This window comes from Phacochoerus africanus, chromosome 8, assembly GCF_016906955.1.
Source record: "Phacochoerus africanus isolate WHEZ1 chromosome 8, ROS_Pafr_v1, whole genome shotgun sequence".
NCBI lineage: Eukaryota > Metazoa > Chordata > Mammalia > Artiodactyla > Suidae > Phacochoerus > Phacochoerus africanus.
The window spans coordinates 43448241-43468261 of NC_062551.1; the positions used below are offsets into that span (position 1 = coordinate 43448241).

The window sequence follows — 20021 nt, forward strand, 5'->3', positions numbered from 1 at the left end:
CTGATGGGCCCTGGGGTATTTGGAATTTCTTCCTCTTCAGGAAGAGCAAGGGTGGGGGCAAGTCTCAGGGGTAAGCTCTGGGTCTGCAGTATCCACGGAAGCACAGCCTTTGAGCCTGGGATCCATCAGATGAGCTCTAAGGGACGACCATGACCTGGCCAGAGCTTCAGCTCCTGCTGGTGCAGTTATCCAATGGGACCCCGATCCCTCAGCCTGTCCAAGAGGGGCAGTGCTGGCTCTGCAGGTGGGGATCAGTCCTTGGCGTCCTCTGGATCCGGGAGGCGCCTTCTTAGAGCCTCCTGTTCTGACACCCTTTTCCCCAGCTTCCTGTAGAGACCCAGGGGCTTCTCTGTCCACGGGGCTGGTTGGGAGGGATAAGAGCTCAGATTCCTGCCTGGACAACACAGGGGTGTGGCCACTGTCCCCGGCTCTGGGTGTTGGGGCTCCACCCTGGGCTAGAAAGTGTTTCCCTCCATGGTTTTTCTAAGGGTCACAGATACAGGAGACCCTAACAGGCAGCTGGTATCTCGGCCACAGGTGGTGACCAAATGTCCCTTCATCCCTTGGGCTTGAAAGGGACACATCTAAGAAAGGGTGGAGGGGAGTTCCCATTGTGGCTCAGCGTGTTAAGAACCTGACTAGTATCCATGAGGACGCAGGTTCAATCCCTGGCCCCACTCAGTGGGTTAAGGACCCAGCATTGCCAACAGCTACAGTGTAAGTAGCAGATGTAGCTCGGATCTGGCATTGATGTGGCTATAGCATAGGTGGCAGCTGCAGCTCCAATTCAACCCCTAGCCTGGGAACTTCCCTATGCCGCAGGTGCAGCCCTTAAAAAAAGGGAAAAAAAGAAAAGGTGGAGGGATCCAGGGGTTACACTTGGTCTTGGGCACCGACTGGGGCCCTATGCCTCAGTGATGGACCGTCTTTCTCCCCCCCTGCTCCGTAGACCATGGCCTGATGGACGCCTGGTGTGGATGATGAGGGAAGAACGTGCCTCCCACACCCGAGAGGTGACCCCGGAGCAAGCCCGGGATGCCCCAGCGACCAGGAACGATGCGGCTGGCCTGCATGTTCTCGTCCATCCTGCTGTTTGGAGCCGCAGGCCTCCTCCTCTTCATCAGCCTGCAGGACCCCACGGAGCTCGCCCCCCAGCAGGTGCCAGGTGAGCCCTCGCACTCGGCGCCACCACCTGCTTGCCCCTGCTTTCCTGCCCGAGGTGCAGGCCTCCAACGCTGGCGCCAAGGCAGGGGTCCTGGTGCCCTGCCTCCCAGCAGGTGGAGGGGTCCTGGCCTCCTCCTGGCAGTCATCAGCCTCAATGTGGGAACACTGTCTATTGTCAGACCACTAGCCCCAGGGTTCTGGCCTTTGACCTCTGACCTCTGGCCCACACACTCCTCTTGGGAATGATGATCACCTGCCCGTCTCTTAGCTGGTGGTTGCCCTTGGTGAAACTCAGATTTAAGGAGGATTCTGTCACATTATCTGGGACATCAGAGGACAAATAACTTCTCCCTGAGCCCAGGCCTCCAAAATGGGACTCTGATTCTCTGTCCAGCCCCAGGGACCCCCCCTCAAATCCAGCCCCTCTAGCCCGGGTAGGCAGGTTGGGGTAATTCCTGGCTTTGGGAAGCTGAGGCAGCTCCTGCCAGCCCCTGACCTGCTGCCTCCTATCCCATTGGAGGGAAGCACCCTCCCTGACGTGCAGAGGTGGGATGGCAGTGACAGGGAGAGCAGGAAGGATGGTTCTGGAACCTCAGGCTGGCCTGGATGTGGAGAGGAGAGCTTGGCAAGGCCCCTCTGGCTGGGAGAGCACAGCAGGGCTGGAGGGCGGCAGGTGTATGGCTGAGACCATGGAGCACGCTGTTTTGGGGTGAAGGAAGGCATCATTGCTGGGCCAGAGCACCGGTGTGTCCCAGCAGTGGTCCTGGGGGCCATGTTAGGGGAGGGGCCATGAAGATGCTCCAGAGCTTCAGGATACGAACCAAACCCAAACCGTATGAAAGAGGCGTGGAGGCTTGGGGGATGGGCGGAGGGATTCCTGCACCATCCCTGCCCACAGCCTGTGGCACAGGAGTGCTGGGCAGGGCATGGGGCACCTGGCCCTCCCAGCCCCACCCTCAGCCATGGCTCACACTCTGCAGGCAGCCTGCACCCACCCTGAGCTCAGATTGAGGGCTCATAGGCACCACATGGAAAGGCAGAAGGAGCACGAGGAGGCCAGAGCTGAGGCCACAGGCCTGGCAGCTTGCCATCAGAGGCCCTGGTGGGAGAGGCCAATGAGTTGATTCTTCCGTCCCAGAGAAGCAGCCAGGAGATGGCAGGTGAGTCACTGGTGCTGACTCACGCCTGGACTGGACCCTCCTAGGGCTGGCTGTCAGAGCTGGGTCTGGCTGCTTCCTGGCTTCTGACGAAGCAAGGACCCGTGACCAAGCTGACTCCTCTGCTGAGACTTTGCAGCCTCCTGTGAGCCCCAGAGTGGCCGATGACCCGGGGTCCACAGAACTGGGCTCCACGGGCAGTGCTGTCAGGGAGCACTGAGAGTTGATCTCTGCAGTTGGGTGTAGGATGGCATGAAGCTGCGGTGAGCCTCCCCCTGCAGACCCAGGTGAGGAGCACACTGGGGTCTGGAGCTGCCTCCTTCTGGCCGTAAGTGGAGCTGGACCACCCTTGCCACGTGCCAGGTGAGGGGCAACCTGGATGTTCTATGGAAATCACATCAAACACAGTCATAAAACTTTAAGTAATGCTTACGTTACTTTCCCTGAGCAAAGTGTTCCTGACACAGGCTGTTTGTGTTGATTTGTTACTATTCATTTATTCTTTCCCTGTACTTCTCACAGCAGCCTAATTGTGATTCGGTACCAAGAAAGCAATATCAAAGTAATTTTCCACAACATTAGTTACAATTTTCTTCTGATCTTTCAAGTGAAACAATCCCATCCTGTTGGCTTCTCTGAGCACATAAACCTTGATTACATTTATCTGTTGGAAACCGGTGCTTACAAAGTGTATGTATCCAGTTGCATGGGTGGGTGGCCCCAAGGGTCCCGGACAAGCCGAGATTTCTACTTGGATGGGAGGTGTAGATGAGGGAGGCTGCCCTGCTCTCCGGATCCGGCAAGGCTGATGGGGGGGAGGGGCTACTCTGGCTTTCGCAGCGGCAGAAACTTCTTTGGGAATGGAGCATCTGGGACCTCCACTGGTGGCACTGACCAAGGTGGGAGGGGCACAGGTGGGCAGGTGAAAATCCAGAAACGAGCTTGAGAGGGCAGGCAGAGCCTTGAGTTATTTGTGGTTCCTTGGGGTTGAGCTGTCCTTCAGATTTCTCCCGTGCAGCAATCAGGTGTTAGCAGCACCTGAACTTCTCAGAGATGTCAGCAAATCTCACCTGGTTTTATGCATTAGATACCATCCTATGGGGCTGCCAACTTTTGTAAACCTAGCAATATTTCCCAAAATGTTTACCCTATTTTCAATCAGATCTTTTGAAAACAAATCGCTGCCAGTTAACCTACCTTCATTCTAAGATTAGATTTTCTTGAGTAGTGGAGAAGTCACCTACCCAGCTCTTTTCCAAGTCTCCAAGATTGCCAGGTCCTGAGGCCTCAGGAAATTCACTTCTTGCCCCAGGAGACTCCACTTGCCCCTTCCCTAAGTGAAAGACTCGGAGAGCAAGCCAGACGGGAAATGGCACATCCCAAAGGTGTTGGCCCTGGGAGTGCAGGAGGCACCCTCCACATGTGTGTTTGGGCAGCCTGACTTTTTATAAGCTGCCTTTCTTTATAAACTTTCTATACTAGAGAGATTGGAACACACACAAAAGTAACTTAGGGGAGTTCCCTGGTGACCTGGCAGATTCAAGATCCGGCATTGCCACTGTTATGGTGTGGGTTTGATCCCTGGCCTGGGAATTCCTGCATGCTGCGGTCATGCCCCCCTCCCCAAGTAGATTGGAAAAGTGCAATGAACCCCGTGCACCCAACACCCATCACCCCCAATGGCCCCATCCACAGCCCCATCCATTTCTCTCATTTCGAAGCATATACCAAATGGCCTATTAATTCAGCCATAAGCATTTCAATATATTTTTCAGTTTAAAAGATAAGAACTCTTTTTAAATATGCAACATTTCTTTGATATCATCAAACGTCCAGTGTTCAAATTTCTGGTTGTCCCACAAATGTCACAATTACCTTTATTTCCAGTTGGTGGATGAGTTGTTGAACTTGCTCTCAGTCTGTTAGAGTCTCTGCACATCTTTTTTTTTTTTTAATTTTAAAAATAAATTTATTGGAGTTCTCATCCTGGCTCATTGGAAACAAATCTGACTATCGTGGAAGGACGCAGGTTCGATCCCTGGTCTTGCTCAGTGGGTTAAGGATCCGGTGTTGCTGTGAGCTGTGCTGTGGGTTCAGACGCAGCTTGGATCCTGAGTGGCTGTGGGTGTGGTGTAGGCCGGCAGCCGTAGCTCCGATTTGACCCCTAGCCTGGGAACCTCCATATGCCTCAGGTGTGGCCCTAAAAAAGACCAAAAAAAAAAAATTTATTGAAGTAGAGTCAATTTACAATGTTGTGTTAATTTCTGCTGTACAGCTAAGTGATTCAGTTATATATGTGTTGTGTATATTCTTTTTCATCCCCTTTTCCGTGATAGTTTATTCCAGGATATTGAATATTGTTACCTGTGCTATACAGTTGGATCTTGTTTATCCATCCTATATAAGATAGTTTGCATCTGCTAATTCCAAGCTCCCAATCCTTCCCTCCCCCTCCCCCACCCCCATTCCCACGCATCTTTATTTTTTTCTTGCTATTTATTCAAGGAAATTGGGTCTCAAGTCCTGTAAGTTTCCCACCACTGGGATTTTTGCTCATGGTGCCCATTTGGTATAGCTCAGCACTGTCTACTGCTCTTTGGTACTCCCTATAAATTAAGGAAATTTAGCAGCTGATCAGATACAGGTTTGTATTTTCATCTTTGTCAAGAATTCATGTGCAGTCCTGTGTTCTTCCATGGGAAGGCACTCATCTGCCCAGCTTTCATTTGGCATGTCAGTCAGTCTCTGACCAATCTCTCATTTGCAGCTACACAATGTGATGTTCTAACCATATCCTTCCTTCTTCATTCCTCTAAGTGGAATGGATTTTGTTTCCATGGGATGAGGTGAGGCATTGTTAGTGACCCATGAAGCCAAGATGAGCAGTGGATTGATCGGCTTATTCATTGATAAATTTTTAAAAGGTGATCTTATGATACAGATTCTGTTGTTAGCACATGACAAATCGTCGTTTTTTTTAATGTTTGGTTTTTGCAGTGAATTTTCTTAAAGCGGGCCACTCTGCATTTTAGTGAATTAGCTCTTTGCTTTCCCAAAGCTGTGGAGTTGTGGGTGGGAGTACTGGGGACAGGGTGCCAATGATGGGGTGCAAAGGGGGGAGGGCAGCCATGGTGACAGCTCAGGGGCCCCAAGTGCAGATTAAGGACTGGACAGCCTCTAGTGACTTGTTGGTCCATAGCTGGCCCTGGGGCATTCCTTCCAGGGCATCCAGGAATAATAATAATAATAATAATAATAATAACAATAATAATAATAATAACGAATGTTTACCGTGTGCCAGGTCTTGTGCTAAGCCCTTTGCATGTTTTTTAGTTTTTGTTTTTTGGCCACACCTGTGACACATGGAAGTTCTCAGGCCAGGAACTGAATCTAAGGACCTATGCCACAGGTGCAGCAATACTAGAGCCTTTAACCTACCGTCCTGGGCTGGAGATCGAACCCTTGCCTCCACAGTGACCCGAGCTGCTATAGTTGGGTTCTTAACCCACTGTGCCACAATGGGAACTCCTTTGCATGTTTTAATGCATATAATTTTTGTAATAAAAGAGGTACCAAGACTTATAAGGGGGACACACAGACAACACTACTGCTGGCTAACACTCCCAGCCACTCACTGTGTGCCCACAACTAAGCACAGGTGTTTAGCGCTCATATAATACTTTCAGAAGCATCCCCCACCCCTGAGTTAAGTACTGGCACACCATTTGACAATTAACCTGAGTTAAGAGAGGTTAAAAGCCGTGCCTATGGCCACACAGCTTTGGGCTTCAGAGTCAAGATTCATCCTGAGGCCACTGGCTGTTGCCCACTGTACCTGTGGCCTTCCCAACAGCAGTGATGCTCAGTGCAGCCTACCTGGGCCTGGAGCAGAGCCTTGCAGAGGGGAGTGTGGGCCAAGATTCGGGGGTGTGAGAGAAGGTACGTGGGAAGAGCTCCCCGTGCGTTAGGGGCTGGAGTGAGACTTGGGGCTGAAGACACAGGCAGGCTCGGGGCACCCTAAGTCCTTGGAGCCTTTGTCACAGGCTCAGAGGGGAAGCTCTAGAGATTCTGAGAGGGCAGTGGCTGCATGTCGTGGAGCTGTGGGCAGGAGCAGAGGAGGAAACCACAAAAAGTGTGGCTGGGAGGGGCTGAGCGAGGCCGGAAGACATGGCAAGGCCCAGGGCAGGTGGGGATGGGAGAGGGTGGTTCGGGGGCATCGTGGGGGGAGGCAAGGGTGGAGACCACGTGCATGGGAGGATAAGGAGGGTTAGGGTTAAGGGTTAGGGCAGCTGTCCAGGTTCAGGATGACTCTGGCTCAGGGTTTCTGGCTCTGGCAGATGAAGTTAGGGGTGCCGCCCACTGAGGCAGACACTTCAGGGAGTAGGGATCTGGGGGTGGGGGTGCTGGAGACCACGTGGTCTCTTTGGGGCAGGTGGCATCTGAGATGCTGGACAGCGTGTGTGGGGTTGGCCTATGATTCCTCCACCCAGGGTTCCAGACTCACAGACTGCAGGAACAAGTGGCAGGAGCAGGAAGCTCCCACTCTGCCCACCCCTCTTCCACCTGCATTTCCATTCACAGGTCATGCATTCGCTCCTTCCCTCTCACGCACCCAAGGGCAGGGTCCTGCCTGGAAGGGTCAGGAGGCCTTCCTGGAAGGGGGGAGCTGTGGGTTGCTTGTTTGTCTTCTCTAGTGCATAAGAGGTGACAGGATGCTGACCTCCAGTGGAAGCGATGAAGTGGACCCAGGTGAGACTCTGTTGGAGCTTGGATCATGCATCATGTATCTACAGAGTGCACGATGCTAAGTATCATGCCCAGTACCTCACAGTTAGAAATGGGCAGGAGGGAGTTCCTGCTGTGGCTCAGCGGGTTGAGAACTTGACTAGGATCCATGAGGACGCAGGTCGATACCTGGCCTTGATCAGTGGGTTAAGGATCCAGCGTTGCTGCAAGCTGTGGTATAGGTCATGGATGTGGCGCACATCTGGCGTGGATGTGGCTGTGGTGTAGGCAAGCAACTTCAGCTCTGATTCGATCCCTAGCCCGGGGAACTTCCATATCCTGCAGGGGCAGCCCTAAAAAGAAAAAGGAAAAAAAGAAAGAAAAGAAATAGGACAGGAACTCCCACCATGGCATAGTGAATTAAGAATCCAACTGTAGTGTCTCGGGTCACTGCAGAGGTGCTGTCTGACCCCCAGCCCCACGCAGTGGGTTAAGGATCCAGGATTGCCGCAGCTGCAGCGTGGGATTCAGTCTCTGGCCTGGGAACTTCCATATGCCACTGGTGCAGCCATAAAAAAGAAAAAAAAGAAATGGACAGAGCCAGAATTCCCATGCCCATGGGTCTGACCCACTTAAGGGCTCCCACGAGGCGAGGGCTCCTGTGTTGCCTGGAGAAAGTGTGGCCCTCACTCTCAGTTCTGTGTTACTGGGAACACTTGGCCTTGCCTGTGCCAATGCTGAAGGCTACAGGACAATGTCAGAAGGTTTGTCTTGTTCCTACAGCAACTGTCTTTGTCCAGGTGTGACCCCTTGTCGCCCCGAGATGCACCACCCAGCTAAAAGTCCTAGGCATGCCAGGGCCGTAGGAATAACTGCCAAAAGGCTCTTGACAGCTCACCCACATGCAGGTGGTAATGGAATAAACGGAAGCACGGTGGCCGTCCCTCCTAACCTCCTCTCTGGAGTTGAACAAGGCTGGCCCTGGGGCAGGGGCAGCCTACTGGAACCAGGGTGCCTAAGCCTGTGCTCCTCCTGGGACCAGGGAGGGGCCAGCCCCTCCAGTTTCCATGCAGCTGTCTGCTTAGCCTGGGCAGGTGGGTTTTATTGGAATCCTCTCGAGTCTATCTCCTGAAACCATTTTCTAAAGGCATCGCCGAACATCATATATATTTCCTGCAAACCTTGCGAGGCTGACACCTCCTTGTTGTGACTGTGAATATCAGAAGTGACATGTAATTGTAGTGATCCATCCTGTTAAGTAGCTGGCAATATATCATTGCAAAATCAGCAGAGCTGGGATTCTCAGAACCAGTGTGTCTAAACAATGCACCTGCAAATGCTCTTCCCCAAACACCCGCCCAGGGCTCACAAAGCCCACCTCACCTCCCTCGCCTCGCCTGTCTGTGGCCACAGCCAAGAAAATCTGACCCCGGGTGAAACTGCTCACTGAGTTTTTAGTTCTCTGGAGTGCCCACTCTTCATCACAGAGCACACCCAGCTCTCAAAGTCAGGCTGGGGGGCTTGTAGGAGCGCTTCTTCCAAGCATGGCCGTAGGCTTCATACCTCCCTTTCCTCAACCGGAGTGCCTTTGTGGAGATTCTTTCTGGTGCCACAGGCTGGACAGTGAGCTGGGCCAGCCCAGCCATCCCTGTGCCATCCTAGGGAAGGAAACTGGTAGGGTCAGTGTGGACAGTTGGAGGGTTGGGGACCAGGATGGCTGAGCCCTGCCTCAATGGGGTGGGAGCACTGAGGCAGGGCCTGCACATTAGGGGTGCCAGTCACGCTGTGTTCTGGGCTAATTCTAGGGTGGTGTTGATTGAAACTGGTGTGGAGGATGCCCACTGGAGTTGTGCAAAGGATGATACTGACAAAGGGGCAGACCTGGGACCTCCATATGGCAGTCTGGACAATTAGTGCCAGAAAGGGGGCGGGGCATCAGAACACAGCCCTCAGGTGTGGGCACTAGTCTTGGGGTTTGATGGGCTCTGAGGGTGCTGATTTTGGAAGCTTCTCTGGAGTCTGCTTTTGAGGGAGGGCTTCATGAAGGACCCTCCCTACAGCCCTCCTTGGGAGGCCCTGCCCTCAGGGGTGCTTGGCAGTGGGAGGTTCTCTGCCCCCACCCTCTCTCACCTGAGACTGCAGCTCCCTAGCATCTGCTTCCCTGAGGTGGTCCCCTTGGCCAGGTTCCCCCAGCCCTCTGCAGGCGGAGGGTACCATTTTGCTCCCTGCTGCAGAAGATGCCGCGGAGTCTCCAGCCGGAGCCCCACTTTTCCTTTGGTGCGTTAAAATCTGCTAAATGAAAAATAATGAGCATGTAGGAACTAATAACAGGAATCACCTAATTAAATTAGGAAACAGACATCATATCACTCTAATCTGAAAATTGATATTAATAGAAAATGGTCCCAGCATTGTTATGCTAAAGGTTCCTAGGGGTGGGGAAATTAAAAAGGCGAGCAGAACGGAAAATTGGGACGATCATACCCAATAAGAGCAAGACTTATGTTCTCAAAGAACGAAAGATGCTAAAAATAGAAGACAGGATCAGGGTGGCTCTAATGAAGTAATGGACAAAGATGGCTTTGAAAACCACAGTGCTCCACGCGTGTGTACGATGATAATTTTTCAAATGAGACAAATGTATTTAAGCTTCAGTGTGCATGAAACCTAGTAATAGGTATCATTTATTGGTGCCAGGCACTGTCCCAGGTGCCTTTGTTTTATGTTCCTTCACCTTGTGAGACACATGATTGTTCTCGACTTATATTCAGAGAGGTTAGGTCAGTTGCCCAAAGTCCCACAGCCGGAGTGGCCGGAGCCGGGATTCAAAACCCAGATGTGCCTGCTTGCAAAGCCCTTCCTGGCCTCACTTTGCCCTCCCCGCCGGCTGCTGCTAGTTAATGTCAAGGTCTGCGGTTCTTGTATTTTCTGATGTTTTCCATGGGCTCCTCAAAGGGCATTTCTTGCCGACACCTGGCAGATGTCTTTGGCAGCCGGGCTCCCTGCCCCAGCCCCAGGGCTCCTCTGGCGTCTTGGTTAATAAAGCCCACACAAAGACACCTTCTGAAATTACAGTGCAGCTGAGAAACTGGGTCTCCCATTGTGTCCGGGGTTGAGCGGGGCTGGCGGTGCCGAGGCTCACACCACCCCCGGAAGCCCCGGGTTCAGGTCATGTCCCCACAGCAGCTGGTTGTTCCCCCCACCCCAGGCCCCCACTCTGGGGGAGTGAATTGGACTCTGTTCACCTGCGGTATGAATGGCATCAATCCTTACTCTGCGGGCCCAGAGCAGGGCTCAGGTGTGGGGTGACCCCTCCCCCATCCACCTGGCCCAGAATGAATAGGAGGGAGCAGGGAGGAGGAGGAGGGCTTGGGATCTGCGTGAGATGCCCTGGAAGCACACCTGGTCTGGGCCGCCCTGGCAAGCGCACCTGGGGCATTAGCGGGGCTCGTCTTACCCTGTCCACATGCGCCCCCCACCTCTGTACTATTCACCAACCAGGCGTCCTCAGTGGCTGATGGTGGCGGGAGTCCTCCTGACATCAGAGACAAAGCCCAACTCAGCCAGGAGCTCTGCTGGCCAGCGCAGGAGGGCGGGGCCACACTCCAACCCCAACGTGGCACGGGGCACCCAGGGGTGGCCCCTCTGCCAGACCTGCAACCCCACTCAGCCCCACTTGGTCTGTGGTCTCAGGGCTGTGGGAGGGGACGTGGGGAGAGGGGCTCAGGACACTGAATCCCACTGCCAGTGTGAGAAAGGGTCTCATCAGTTCCTGAGATGTGCTATCCAGGCTCTGCTAATGTTCCAGAAGTCCTAGGTTGCTAACGCGGGCAGCAGGGAGTGGTTCCCTGCCAGAACCAGGTCCAAGGACAGGGCTGTTGCTACGGTTGTTGTCCTTCTCCATGGCCACCGAGTGGTTCTTGTGTTTTTAAACCCTGAAAAGGTCATGGTGGTAGTTATGACAACGGAAGCGCTGGAGGCTGCTTCTGAAAGCCAGTGAGGGTCCACGGTGCAGTGGGCCTGTGAGGGACGCCCTGGGTGTGGGCTGAGGCCCATACCCCTCGGGCCAGGCCCTGTGGTGCTGTCACCCGAACTGCAAATGCCTGCCGGATGGGAATGCCGGCCCCTCCTGTTTATGGCAACCGCTTTCCTGTGATTCAGGGTCAGTGTGGGTCTCCCTCCTGAAGTCTTTGAAGGAAGCTGGGGGCTCAGGCTGATCCCACCTAAGCAAGAAGCTCATCGTTATGTATCTGCTGATGTTTTCATTCTAAAGCCTTTCTCCCGTGGATCTGTGGCTCTGAAGTTTTCACTCGAATCATGGTGGAACCCAGTAAACAGTTCTCTCATTTAAAAATTTTTTTCTCTGGAGTTCCCATCATGGCGCAGTGGAAACGGATCCAATTACGAACCATGAGGTTGCGGGTTCAATCCCTGGCCTCACTCAGTGGATTAAGGATCCGGTGCTGCCGTGAGCTGTAGTATACAGGTCCCAGACTCAGCTTTGATCTGGCGTTGCTGAGGCTGTGGTGTAGGCTGGTGGCTACAGCTCCAATTCAACCCCTAGCCTAGGAACCTCCATATGCCACGGGTGCAGCCCTAAAAAGGCTCAGTGGGTTAAGGACCTTACATTGTCTCTCTGAGGATGCAGGTTTGATCCCTGGCCTTGATCAGTAGGTTAAGGATCTGGTGTTGCCATGAGCTGTGGTGTAGGTTGCAGATGCGGCTCAGATCCCATGTTGCTGTGGCTCTGGCGTAGGCTGGCAGCTGCAGCTCCAATTCAGCCCTTAGCTTGGGGACTTCCATATGCCTTATGCCTCGGGTGCAGCCATAAAAAATTAAAACAAAAAATTTTTTTTTTTACTTTATATGGGAAAAATAGCCAAACTTAAATGGCCGCCACTGCCCCCAAACAGCTACTGCTCACCTGGCTCCTGATGGAAGGCTAAGGAGCCCTGGGATGCCATCAGACAGGAAGCTAGGGGCTGCTTCTCACCAAGCCCTGCGGCCTAGCCATGGCCTTTCCTAGCCCTCCTCAGAAGTCCTAAAGACCAGCCACCTATAGAGGAGGCTGGCCTCTGTCCAAGCTCCCTGCTTGGCCCAGCTTGGTTATCCCCAAAGCAGGTCAAGGGTCTAGTGTCCGATCAGTGGGTCTCAGCCCAGGTGATTCCAACCTGGGATGGACCAAGGAGGTGATCTGTGAACCCCGCACATTCTGGTTGTGTTCCTGAAGGTTCTTCTTCATCCTAGGAAGAAAAGGCTTCATGGAAGGAGTCTCAGAGCCCCACCCCACCTCCCCAAAGGCTGCAAGCATTTCTGAGTATTCTCCACCTTTGCCTTTGGGGTCTGGGCTTTCCTAGAGGAAGGGAGATAGAGAAGAGGAAGGGATGGGGGGTGTCATTAAAAACCCATGGGTCACCAGGTCCATCAGAAAGTGACAGCACAGAGCTACTGGGGGGAGAGGGACGTAGGGAACGGGGTGGGGGAGGGGTGGGGACAGATGGTTCCTGGCTCCTTGGGCTGCCACTCAGCTCCAGCCAAGAGTTCTGTGTGGAAGGCAGGCCCAAGGTGGCCAGATCCTCCTTTTAATTTTTTTCTTTTTTCGAAGAAGCTAAGACTCTTTAACATATAGTTTTATCATTTCTTCTAATGTTTAAGTGGCAGCTCAAATTTGAGAAGGTGTTTCCAGAGTTGGTTGGTCATGCTTGGCACCTTCTGTTGGTTGGATGGGCAGAAGGAGAGGGTCTGTCCACTATCCCACCCTCCCTCAGGCCGAGATCTGCCCCCTCCCTAGGCAACCCCCACCCCTGCCCCCAGGATGCAGAGGTGGTGGGTCTTCCTGGTGGGCACCATTAACTCCTTCCATCCCCGTAGGACTCTCTTTAAGCCAATCCACGAGTGAGTCATAGGCAGAGCTTCTCCAGCTGCCTGGGTACCAGCAATGGCCTCCCAGAGCCCGAGGGCCCCTGCCCAGTTTGAGGGGCCAGGAGTCCTCCCAGATCACCATTTACCATTCAGGCTTGGGAGCTGGGGGCTCGGAAAGTGACTGGTCAGCGAGGTGTCAGGGAGGCAACTACCAGGGGGTGGCCTCCGCATATGGGGCAATGCCCCTGGGGCCGTGAGAAGTCCCAGTAGCATCCATGGAGGTGGCACCTGGGGGTGGTATGAACAGTGATGGTGGTATGAGTGCCTGGTGCCTACTGTGTGCCAAGCACCACACTTTACATGCTTTATACATATCCCTGCCCTGAAACCTCACAGCAACCCGTCTCCATTTTACATGTGGGGAAACTGAGGCACAGAGAGGCTGAGTCACTTGTCCAAGGTCACACCACCAGGAAGTGGCAGTGCCTAAACTCCAACCTGGGTCTTTGGATCCCCAAGACATAAGGTCTTACGGGCGGCTCTGGCAGTTACTCAGAGCTGAGACATTATGTTGGAGGGCCAGCCTGGGGACCTGCACACACTGCCACACAGATATGTTGGGCGTGTTTCATTCCTGTGCATTGCAGACACATTCTGGTGTGTGCGTATGTGTGCTGGTGAAGGGCAAGGACGTGTGTGTGTGTGTGTGTGTGTGTGTGCGTGATCTGCCCTGACGTGTAAGAGCCTGTACACAGCCATGATGTATGCCTCGGGCTTGCAGCTCACGTGGAAAGCACTTCCCACTGAAGCCTGGGGCTGGCTGCTCTGAGCATACACTGATGGTCACATCAGCCACGAGCAGGTGCGGGATACACACAGTTAGGGCCCCGACTGGGGCAGATCCCTGGGGCACCAGGGTGGAAGTTGTCTGTGGGTTGTCTGTCACGCCAGATGTGGGTGAGGAATTAATTGCCATTCCAGCAGGAACTCGGCAAAACCAGTTATTGTAACCCCCTGCCCGCGACCAGGGCAGACCAAATAATGAAATTACATTCATAATATCTCAGGTCGAGTGATTGCTGCTCAAATTAGTTCCTTCCCAGAACCCAGCCAGAAGTAGCGGCAGTAATTAAAGGATTTTCTGAGCTTAAACCAAGTCTGCTCATCAAGCATGTACAATCTACAGGGCTTGCAAAGTGTGTGTGGGCCTTGTCCCTTCCTGGGGACTGGGATGGAGGATAGTCAGTGAGAGCAGGAAGGCCAGAGGCCGGAAGGAGGTGGATTCTTACTGCCGGGGGCCCTTTTCCACTTCTGTTCATTTGTATTAGAAATATTTATTACAGAGTTCCCTTGTGGTGCAGCAGGTTAAGGATCTGGCATTGTCACTGCAGCCACTTGGGTCGCTGCTCTGGCATGGGTTCGATCCTTGGCCTGGGAACTTTTACATGCCACAGGCATGGCCAGAAAAAAGAGAGAATATTTATTACGAGGTCCCACTGTGTATCATAAGGAACTATAATCAATATCCCAGAATAAACCTTAATGGAAAAGAATATGAAAAAGAATATATACGTAGGAGTTCCCATTGTGGCACAGTGGAAGCGAACCCAACTAGTATCCATGAGGACGCGGGTTTGATCCCTGGCCTCTCTCATGGGTTGGGGATCCAGCGTTGTTGTGAGCTGTGGTGTAGGTCACAGACGCAGCTTGTATCCTGCATTGGTGGGGCTGTGGTGTAGGCCAGCAGCTGTAGCTCCAATTCAACCCCTGTCCTGGGAACTTCCATATGTCATGGGTGCAGCCCTAAAAACAAAAACAAACAGATAAGAATATCTATGTATAACTGAGTCATTGTGCTGTACAACAGAAATTAATAGAACCTTGTGAATCAACGATACTTCAATAACATTTTTTTTTAAAGAAAAAAATGATATATTTGTGGAGTCCCACATGGCCAGGCACTGGGATTCTGCAGTGAGTGGTCTGGGAGGTCCCTGCTCTTGTGGAACTCCACGGCGAATGGGCACTGGCGAATTCCTGGTGTCTGGCCAACTCCCTCCCCAGCAGGCTGGTCCCAGGAGCACTGGGAGGTCTAGGACTGCCTCTTCCTTCCACGTTGGGGCTTGAGGCTGAGAAGGCACTGGGACGTCCCACTGACCAGAGAAAGAAAAAGGAAGGGCATTAGGATGGCGTAACCCCTGCCCCTTGCACTTCGTCGACCTGTCTTATGTCTCAGAGGAAGAAGGCAAAGGGAGTCAGGCCCAACAGCTGGGGTCCATTGGAGCTCACACCCTGGCTGAACATCCCTCCCTGAAGCCCGTTTTCTCTCTCTCTCTTTTTTTTTTTTTTTTTGGTCTTTTTAGGGCCGCACCCACAGCATATGGAGGTTCCCAGGCTAGGGGTCAAATCAGACCTGTAGCCACTGGCCTACACCAGAGCCACAGCAACTCGGGATCCGAGCTGCGTCTGCGATCTACACCACTGCTCACGGCAACGCCGGATCCTTAACCCACTGAGCGAGGCCAGGGATCAAACCCGCTTCCTCATGGATGCTAGTCGGCTTTGTTAACCACTGAGCCATGACGGGAACTCCCAGTTTTTTATTTTTTCCATGTGCTTCACTGAGGGGAACAAACAGCCCTCTTCAGGGAGACAAAAATGCCAGAATCCCAAGAAAGCAAATACCAGCAGTGTGGCTGATGGAGCTGATGTGCCCGCCAGCTCTGGGTAAAATAGAATCTACAACTTCCTTAAAACTCCAGAAGGATAGAGAAATCCCAGGAGTCAGAAAATGAGTGGGATTAGAGAGAAGCAGTGGGCGCCAGGGCATGCCTGGGGCGCCTTTTTTTTTTTTTTTTTAACAAAACAATTTTATTCAAGTATAATTTACCTGCCATAAAATTCACCTATTTTAAGCTTATACTTCAATGATTTTTAATACATTTACAGAGCTGTGTAATCACTGCAATCCAATTAGAGGCTATTTCCATTGCTCCCCCTCCCACCCTGAATCCCTCAGGCTCTTTGGCTGTCATTTCCCGTTGCCCCAGGCAACCACTAATCTACTCTCTGTCTTTATAGATTGGTCTTCTCCGAACATTTCCCAAAAAACATAATCATACACTGTGTGCATCTTTAACATAGCCTCATGTTTGTGATCACTTGTCATCATGTAGCCTGCATCAGCAGTTCATCCTTCTTTATTGCTCAGTCGTATTCCATTCCATGGATTCCTGCTTTATCCATTCACCTGCTGATGGACGTTTGGATGGTTTATACATTATGGCTCTTAGGAATAACAGTGCTGTGAACATTCACGTGCAAGTCATTGTATGAACAGATGTTTTAATTTCTCATGGGTATATATTTAGAAGTAGAATTGCTAGGTTGTTTAGGACCTTTTTGTTGAATTTTTATTTTATTTTATTTTATTTGGTCTTTTTAGGGCCACACCCATGGCATATGGAAGTTCCCAGGCTAGGAATCGAATCAGAGCTGTAGCTGCCGACCTACACCACACACAGCTCGTGGCAACCCCAGATCCTTAACCCACTGACTGATCGAGGCCAGGGATTGAACCCACATCCTCATGGATACTAGTCAGTTTTGTTAACCACTGAACCATGATGGGAACGCCTGTGTTGAATTTTTAAAGAAACTGTCACTATATTGTTTACGTTCCCGTCAACAGTATATGAGGGTTCCAATTTTTCCAATTTCTCATCAACACTTGTTATTATCTGGCTTTTTAATTATAGCCATCTAGTGAGTACGAAGTGATATCTCATTGTGGTTTTAATTTGCATTCTCTAATGGCTAATGATATTGCGCATACTTTCATGTTCTTATTATCCATTTGAATATGTTCTTTAGTGAAATATCAATTCAAATCTTTTGCCCATCTTTTACATTGAATTGTCTCTTTACCGAGTTGTTATTTTTATTTTGTAGCTATAAGTACATATTGGATTTGCAAATAATTTCTCCCATCTGTGGTTTGTCTTTTCATTTTCTTAATAGCGTCTTTTGAAATGCAAAAGTTTTTCACTTTGAAGAAGTACAATTCATCATTCTTTTTCTTTTATGCATCATGCTTTTGGTGTTGTATCTAAGAAATCTGTGCCTAATTTAAAGTCACAAAGTTTTTCTCCTATGTTTCCTTTAAAAGTTTCATAGTTTTAGTTCTTACATCTATGTCCGTGATCCATTTTGAGTTAATTTCTGTGTTTTTGTGTAAGATAATTTTTTGCGTGTGAATATTCAGTTTTCCCAGCACTGCTAATCGAAGGCTATCCTTTCTCCATCGAATTGCCTTGCCGTTTGGTTCAAAATAAATGGGCCACTGGTTTATTTAATCAGCTCCCTGTCGATTTATGTTTAAGATGTTTGCAGTTTTTGGCTACTTCGTGAATTCTCTTTCCTCTGGAGTCATCTTTATCTCTTGGCTTCTTTTGGTGTTCTCTCACTTTGGAGGCTACCCTCAGATGCTTGGTGAGCCTCAGATACTGCTTCATAGTTGCAAGCAGGTCACCAAACACCTGATTGTTTGGTGTAAGGTTGGGGGCAGGGTGTGTGGGGTGGACTTAGTTGTCTAGCTCAAGTCTTCCAAGGGAGAGTGTCTTTTTTTCGGTTGTTTTGTTTTGTTGTTTGTTTTGGCCTATGGACTCAGCTCCTCCTGTCAATCCGGTGGTGGGTGGTACGAGGGGCTCCAGCAACCTGGGGCTTGGGGGAGGTGGGGGAGGGGGTGAGGCCCAGGCTTCCAGTGAGTCCCAGAAGTTCCCTGGCCAAGGACTGAACCTGCACTACAGCAGCAGCCTGAGCCCCTGCAGTGACATCATCAGGTCCTTAACCCACCGCTCCGCAAGAGAACTCTCTAGAGTCTCTTATCTGCTAGGGCTGCCAGGAACTACCACAGACTGGGAGGGCTTAACCAACAGAAATTTATCACAGTTTTGGAGGCTAGAAGTCCAAGATCAAGGTGTTGGCAGGATTGCTTTCCTCTGCAGCCTCTCTCCTTGGCTTACAGATGGCCGTCTTCTCCCTGTCTTTACACGGTCTGTCTTTATCTGTGACTGAATTTCTTCTTAGGATACCAGTCATGTTGGATTAAACCTCCCACCCTCATGGCCTCATTGTAACTTCATGACCCTATCTTCAGTCACATTGTCAAGTACAGGGGGCCAGGACTTCAACATACGAATCCCAGGAGGACACAACCCAGCCCTAAGGGAGAGACCTGCAAACTCCAATCTGAGGGGGAGACCCCTGGCGCGTGCAGTTAATACTGGTGTTTCAGAGGTGCCCTGCTCCTCTCCCAACCTGAAGTCCTCGGGCCCTTTGCAGTTTCATCAGAGGGGAAGTCTTCCTTCTCCTGCAGGCTGAGGTCCAGGTATGGGGCTGGGGGAAGGGGGATAGTCAGGGGACAGGTTTCAAGCCCCCACATTAGCCCTGGCAGTTGTGCTGCTCCGGGTCTCGCAGGAGTCAGCAAGGCAGGTCAGCCCTCCGCCGGCACCTCTGCAAGCACAGCTGTATGTCTCCTAACTCCCGTGGGAGCTGTTGCCCCTTCCATCCAGTTCCCAACTTCCAAGCATTTGTTGGGAATCGGTCATCTGCCGCTGGCCCCTCCAGATCTCTGCTCCCGTGGTTCTCTATCTGTTTTATTCCCTGGTTGTCATTACACCGGGATCTCGGGAGGAAGGTGAGCTCCACGGTGTCCACACGGAAGCCTCCGGGTCTGCAGGGGAGGGCGCAGAAGCTGCGCAGACTCGGCTCCTCCTGTCGATCTGGTGGAAGGGGCTCCAGCCACCTGGGGTCTGGGAGCGGTGGGGGAGGGGGTGAGTCCCAGGAACCACCCTTTGAATCCTGCATTCCCTGTCCCTGCTGGAAGAGAAGGAAGGAGGTTCCCAGCTCTCGCTCTGCCTGATAATGGGCTCTGGACCCTAGGCTTGGTCCCCAGGGCCTGAAACCTCCTTGCCTGCCAGCGCTCTCTCCTCCTGGTGATGTCATAGGTGTGTCACTTTAGAGCCAAAGACAGGGCGGGTGTCTGACACCTCCAAAATAATACATGTTTTCCAAACTGTTGCTGTAGCTGCTAAAATGTTTTTAAAAACCATTTACACTTCCCTGATATCAGGCAAATAGCTTCTGTCACTGGGCGTGGGTGGGTCGGGAGGCAGGGGGCGCTTAGACTGGAGAAGCCAGATCAGAACAAGGCCCCTCCCCAGGGGATAAGGACAGGCTTGTGGAGAGACTCAGGCCTGGGGTGGGGGGCCCTGTGTCTGTGAGGGAGGGGGACCTGCAGGGCAGGCTGGAAGGGGCTGTGCTGTGTTGCCAGATAAGCCTTGGTGATAGTCATCTGTTAAGTTTTCCTTGCAAGGTCTCTCTGTGTGCTTGGGGGGGAGTGGGTTTGTATCTGAGGTCACCCCCGCCCCTGCCACAGCTTCTCTTTTGAAAAGCCCGAGCTCATTGAGGAATTGTTGTAGGGAAAGGAGACAGGAGGAGTCTTTGAAAGACCCAAGGCAGGAGCTCCCTGGTGGCTCAGGGGTTAAGGACCTGGCATTGTCACTACTGCAGCTTGGGTTGCTGCTGTCGCACAGGTTCAATCCCTGGCCCGGGAAGTTCTACATGCCGTGGGCATAGCAGAAAGAAAGGAGGCAGGGAAGAAAGGCAGATTTGGTGTTTGAAGCTGAGAGGAATGGGTGTTTGCCCAGGGTTATGAAGAGATGGGTGTTCAGGGTTCCCTGGTTAGGGTCTGACAGGCCCAGGCAGGTGGCAGGGGGACTTCTGGGGAGACTGGACAGTGCCTGAGGGTTGGACCTCCACCTGCCTGCAATGACCAAGGAGAACTGAAAGCAGAGGGCCTTTACCGACACCCCAGACTGCTAGGGCTGGGGGCTTCTCAGGCCCCTAGAGAGGAAGAGAGGGGGCCAGACATGGCTGAGCCTGACCCTGCCCTCAGCAGAGTGGGGCCCAGAGTAACTTATTTTGAGTTACAAGAAATAAAGAAACGGGTGCAGTGGGGCCAGAACAATTTCCAGGAAGCCTGGATTTTACACGGGGTGTGATCATCTTCCACGAGCATCTCTCCAGCCAGCCAGGGAGGCAGGCCAGGCT

General features: G+C 52.0%; 1 protein-coding gene across 1 annotated transcript in view; it reads left to right on the plus strand.

The window, feature by feature from the left end:
* Positions 1–20021, plus strand: part of CHST8 (carbohydrate sulfotransferase 8) — a 122166-nt gene that overhangs the window by 57524 nt on the left and 44621 nt on the right. Inside the window, exon 2 of the mRNA XM_047792770.1 lies at positions 950–1165. Coding sequence (XP_047648726.1) covers positions 1036–1165 — 130 coding nt within the window. The 5' untranslated portion in view covers positions 950–1035. The remainder of the gene's footprint in view (positions 1–949; positions 1166–20021) is intronic.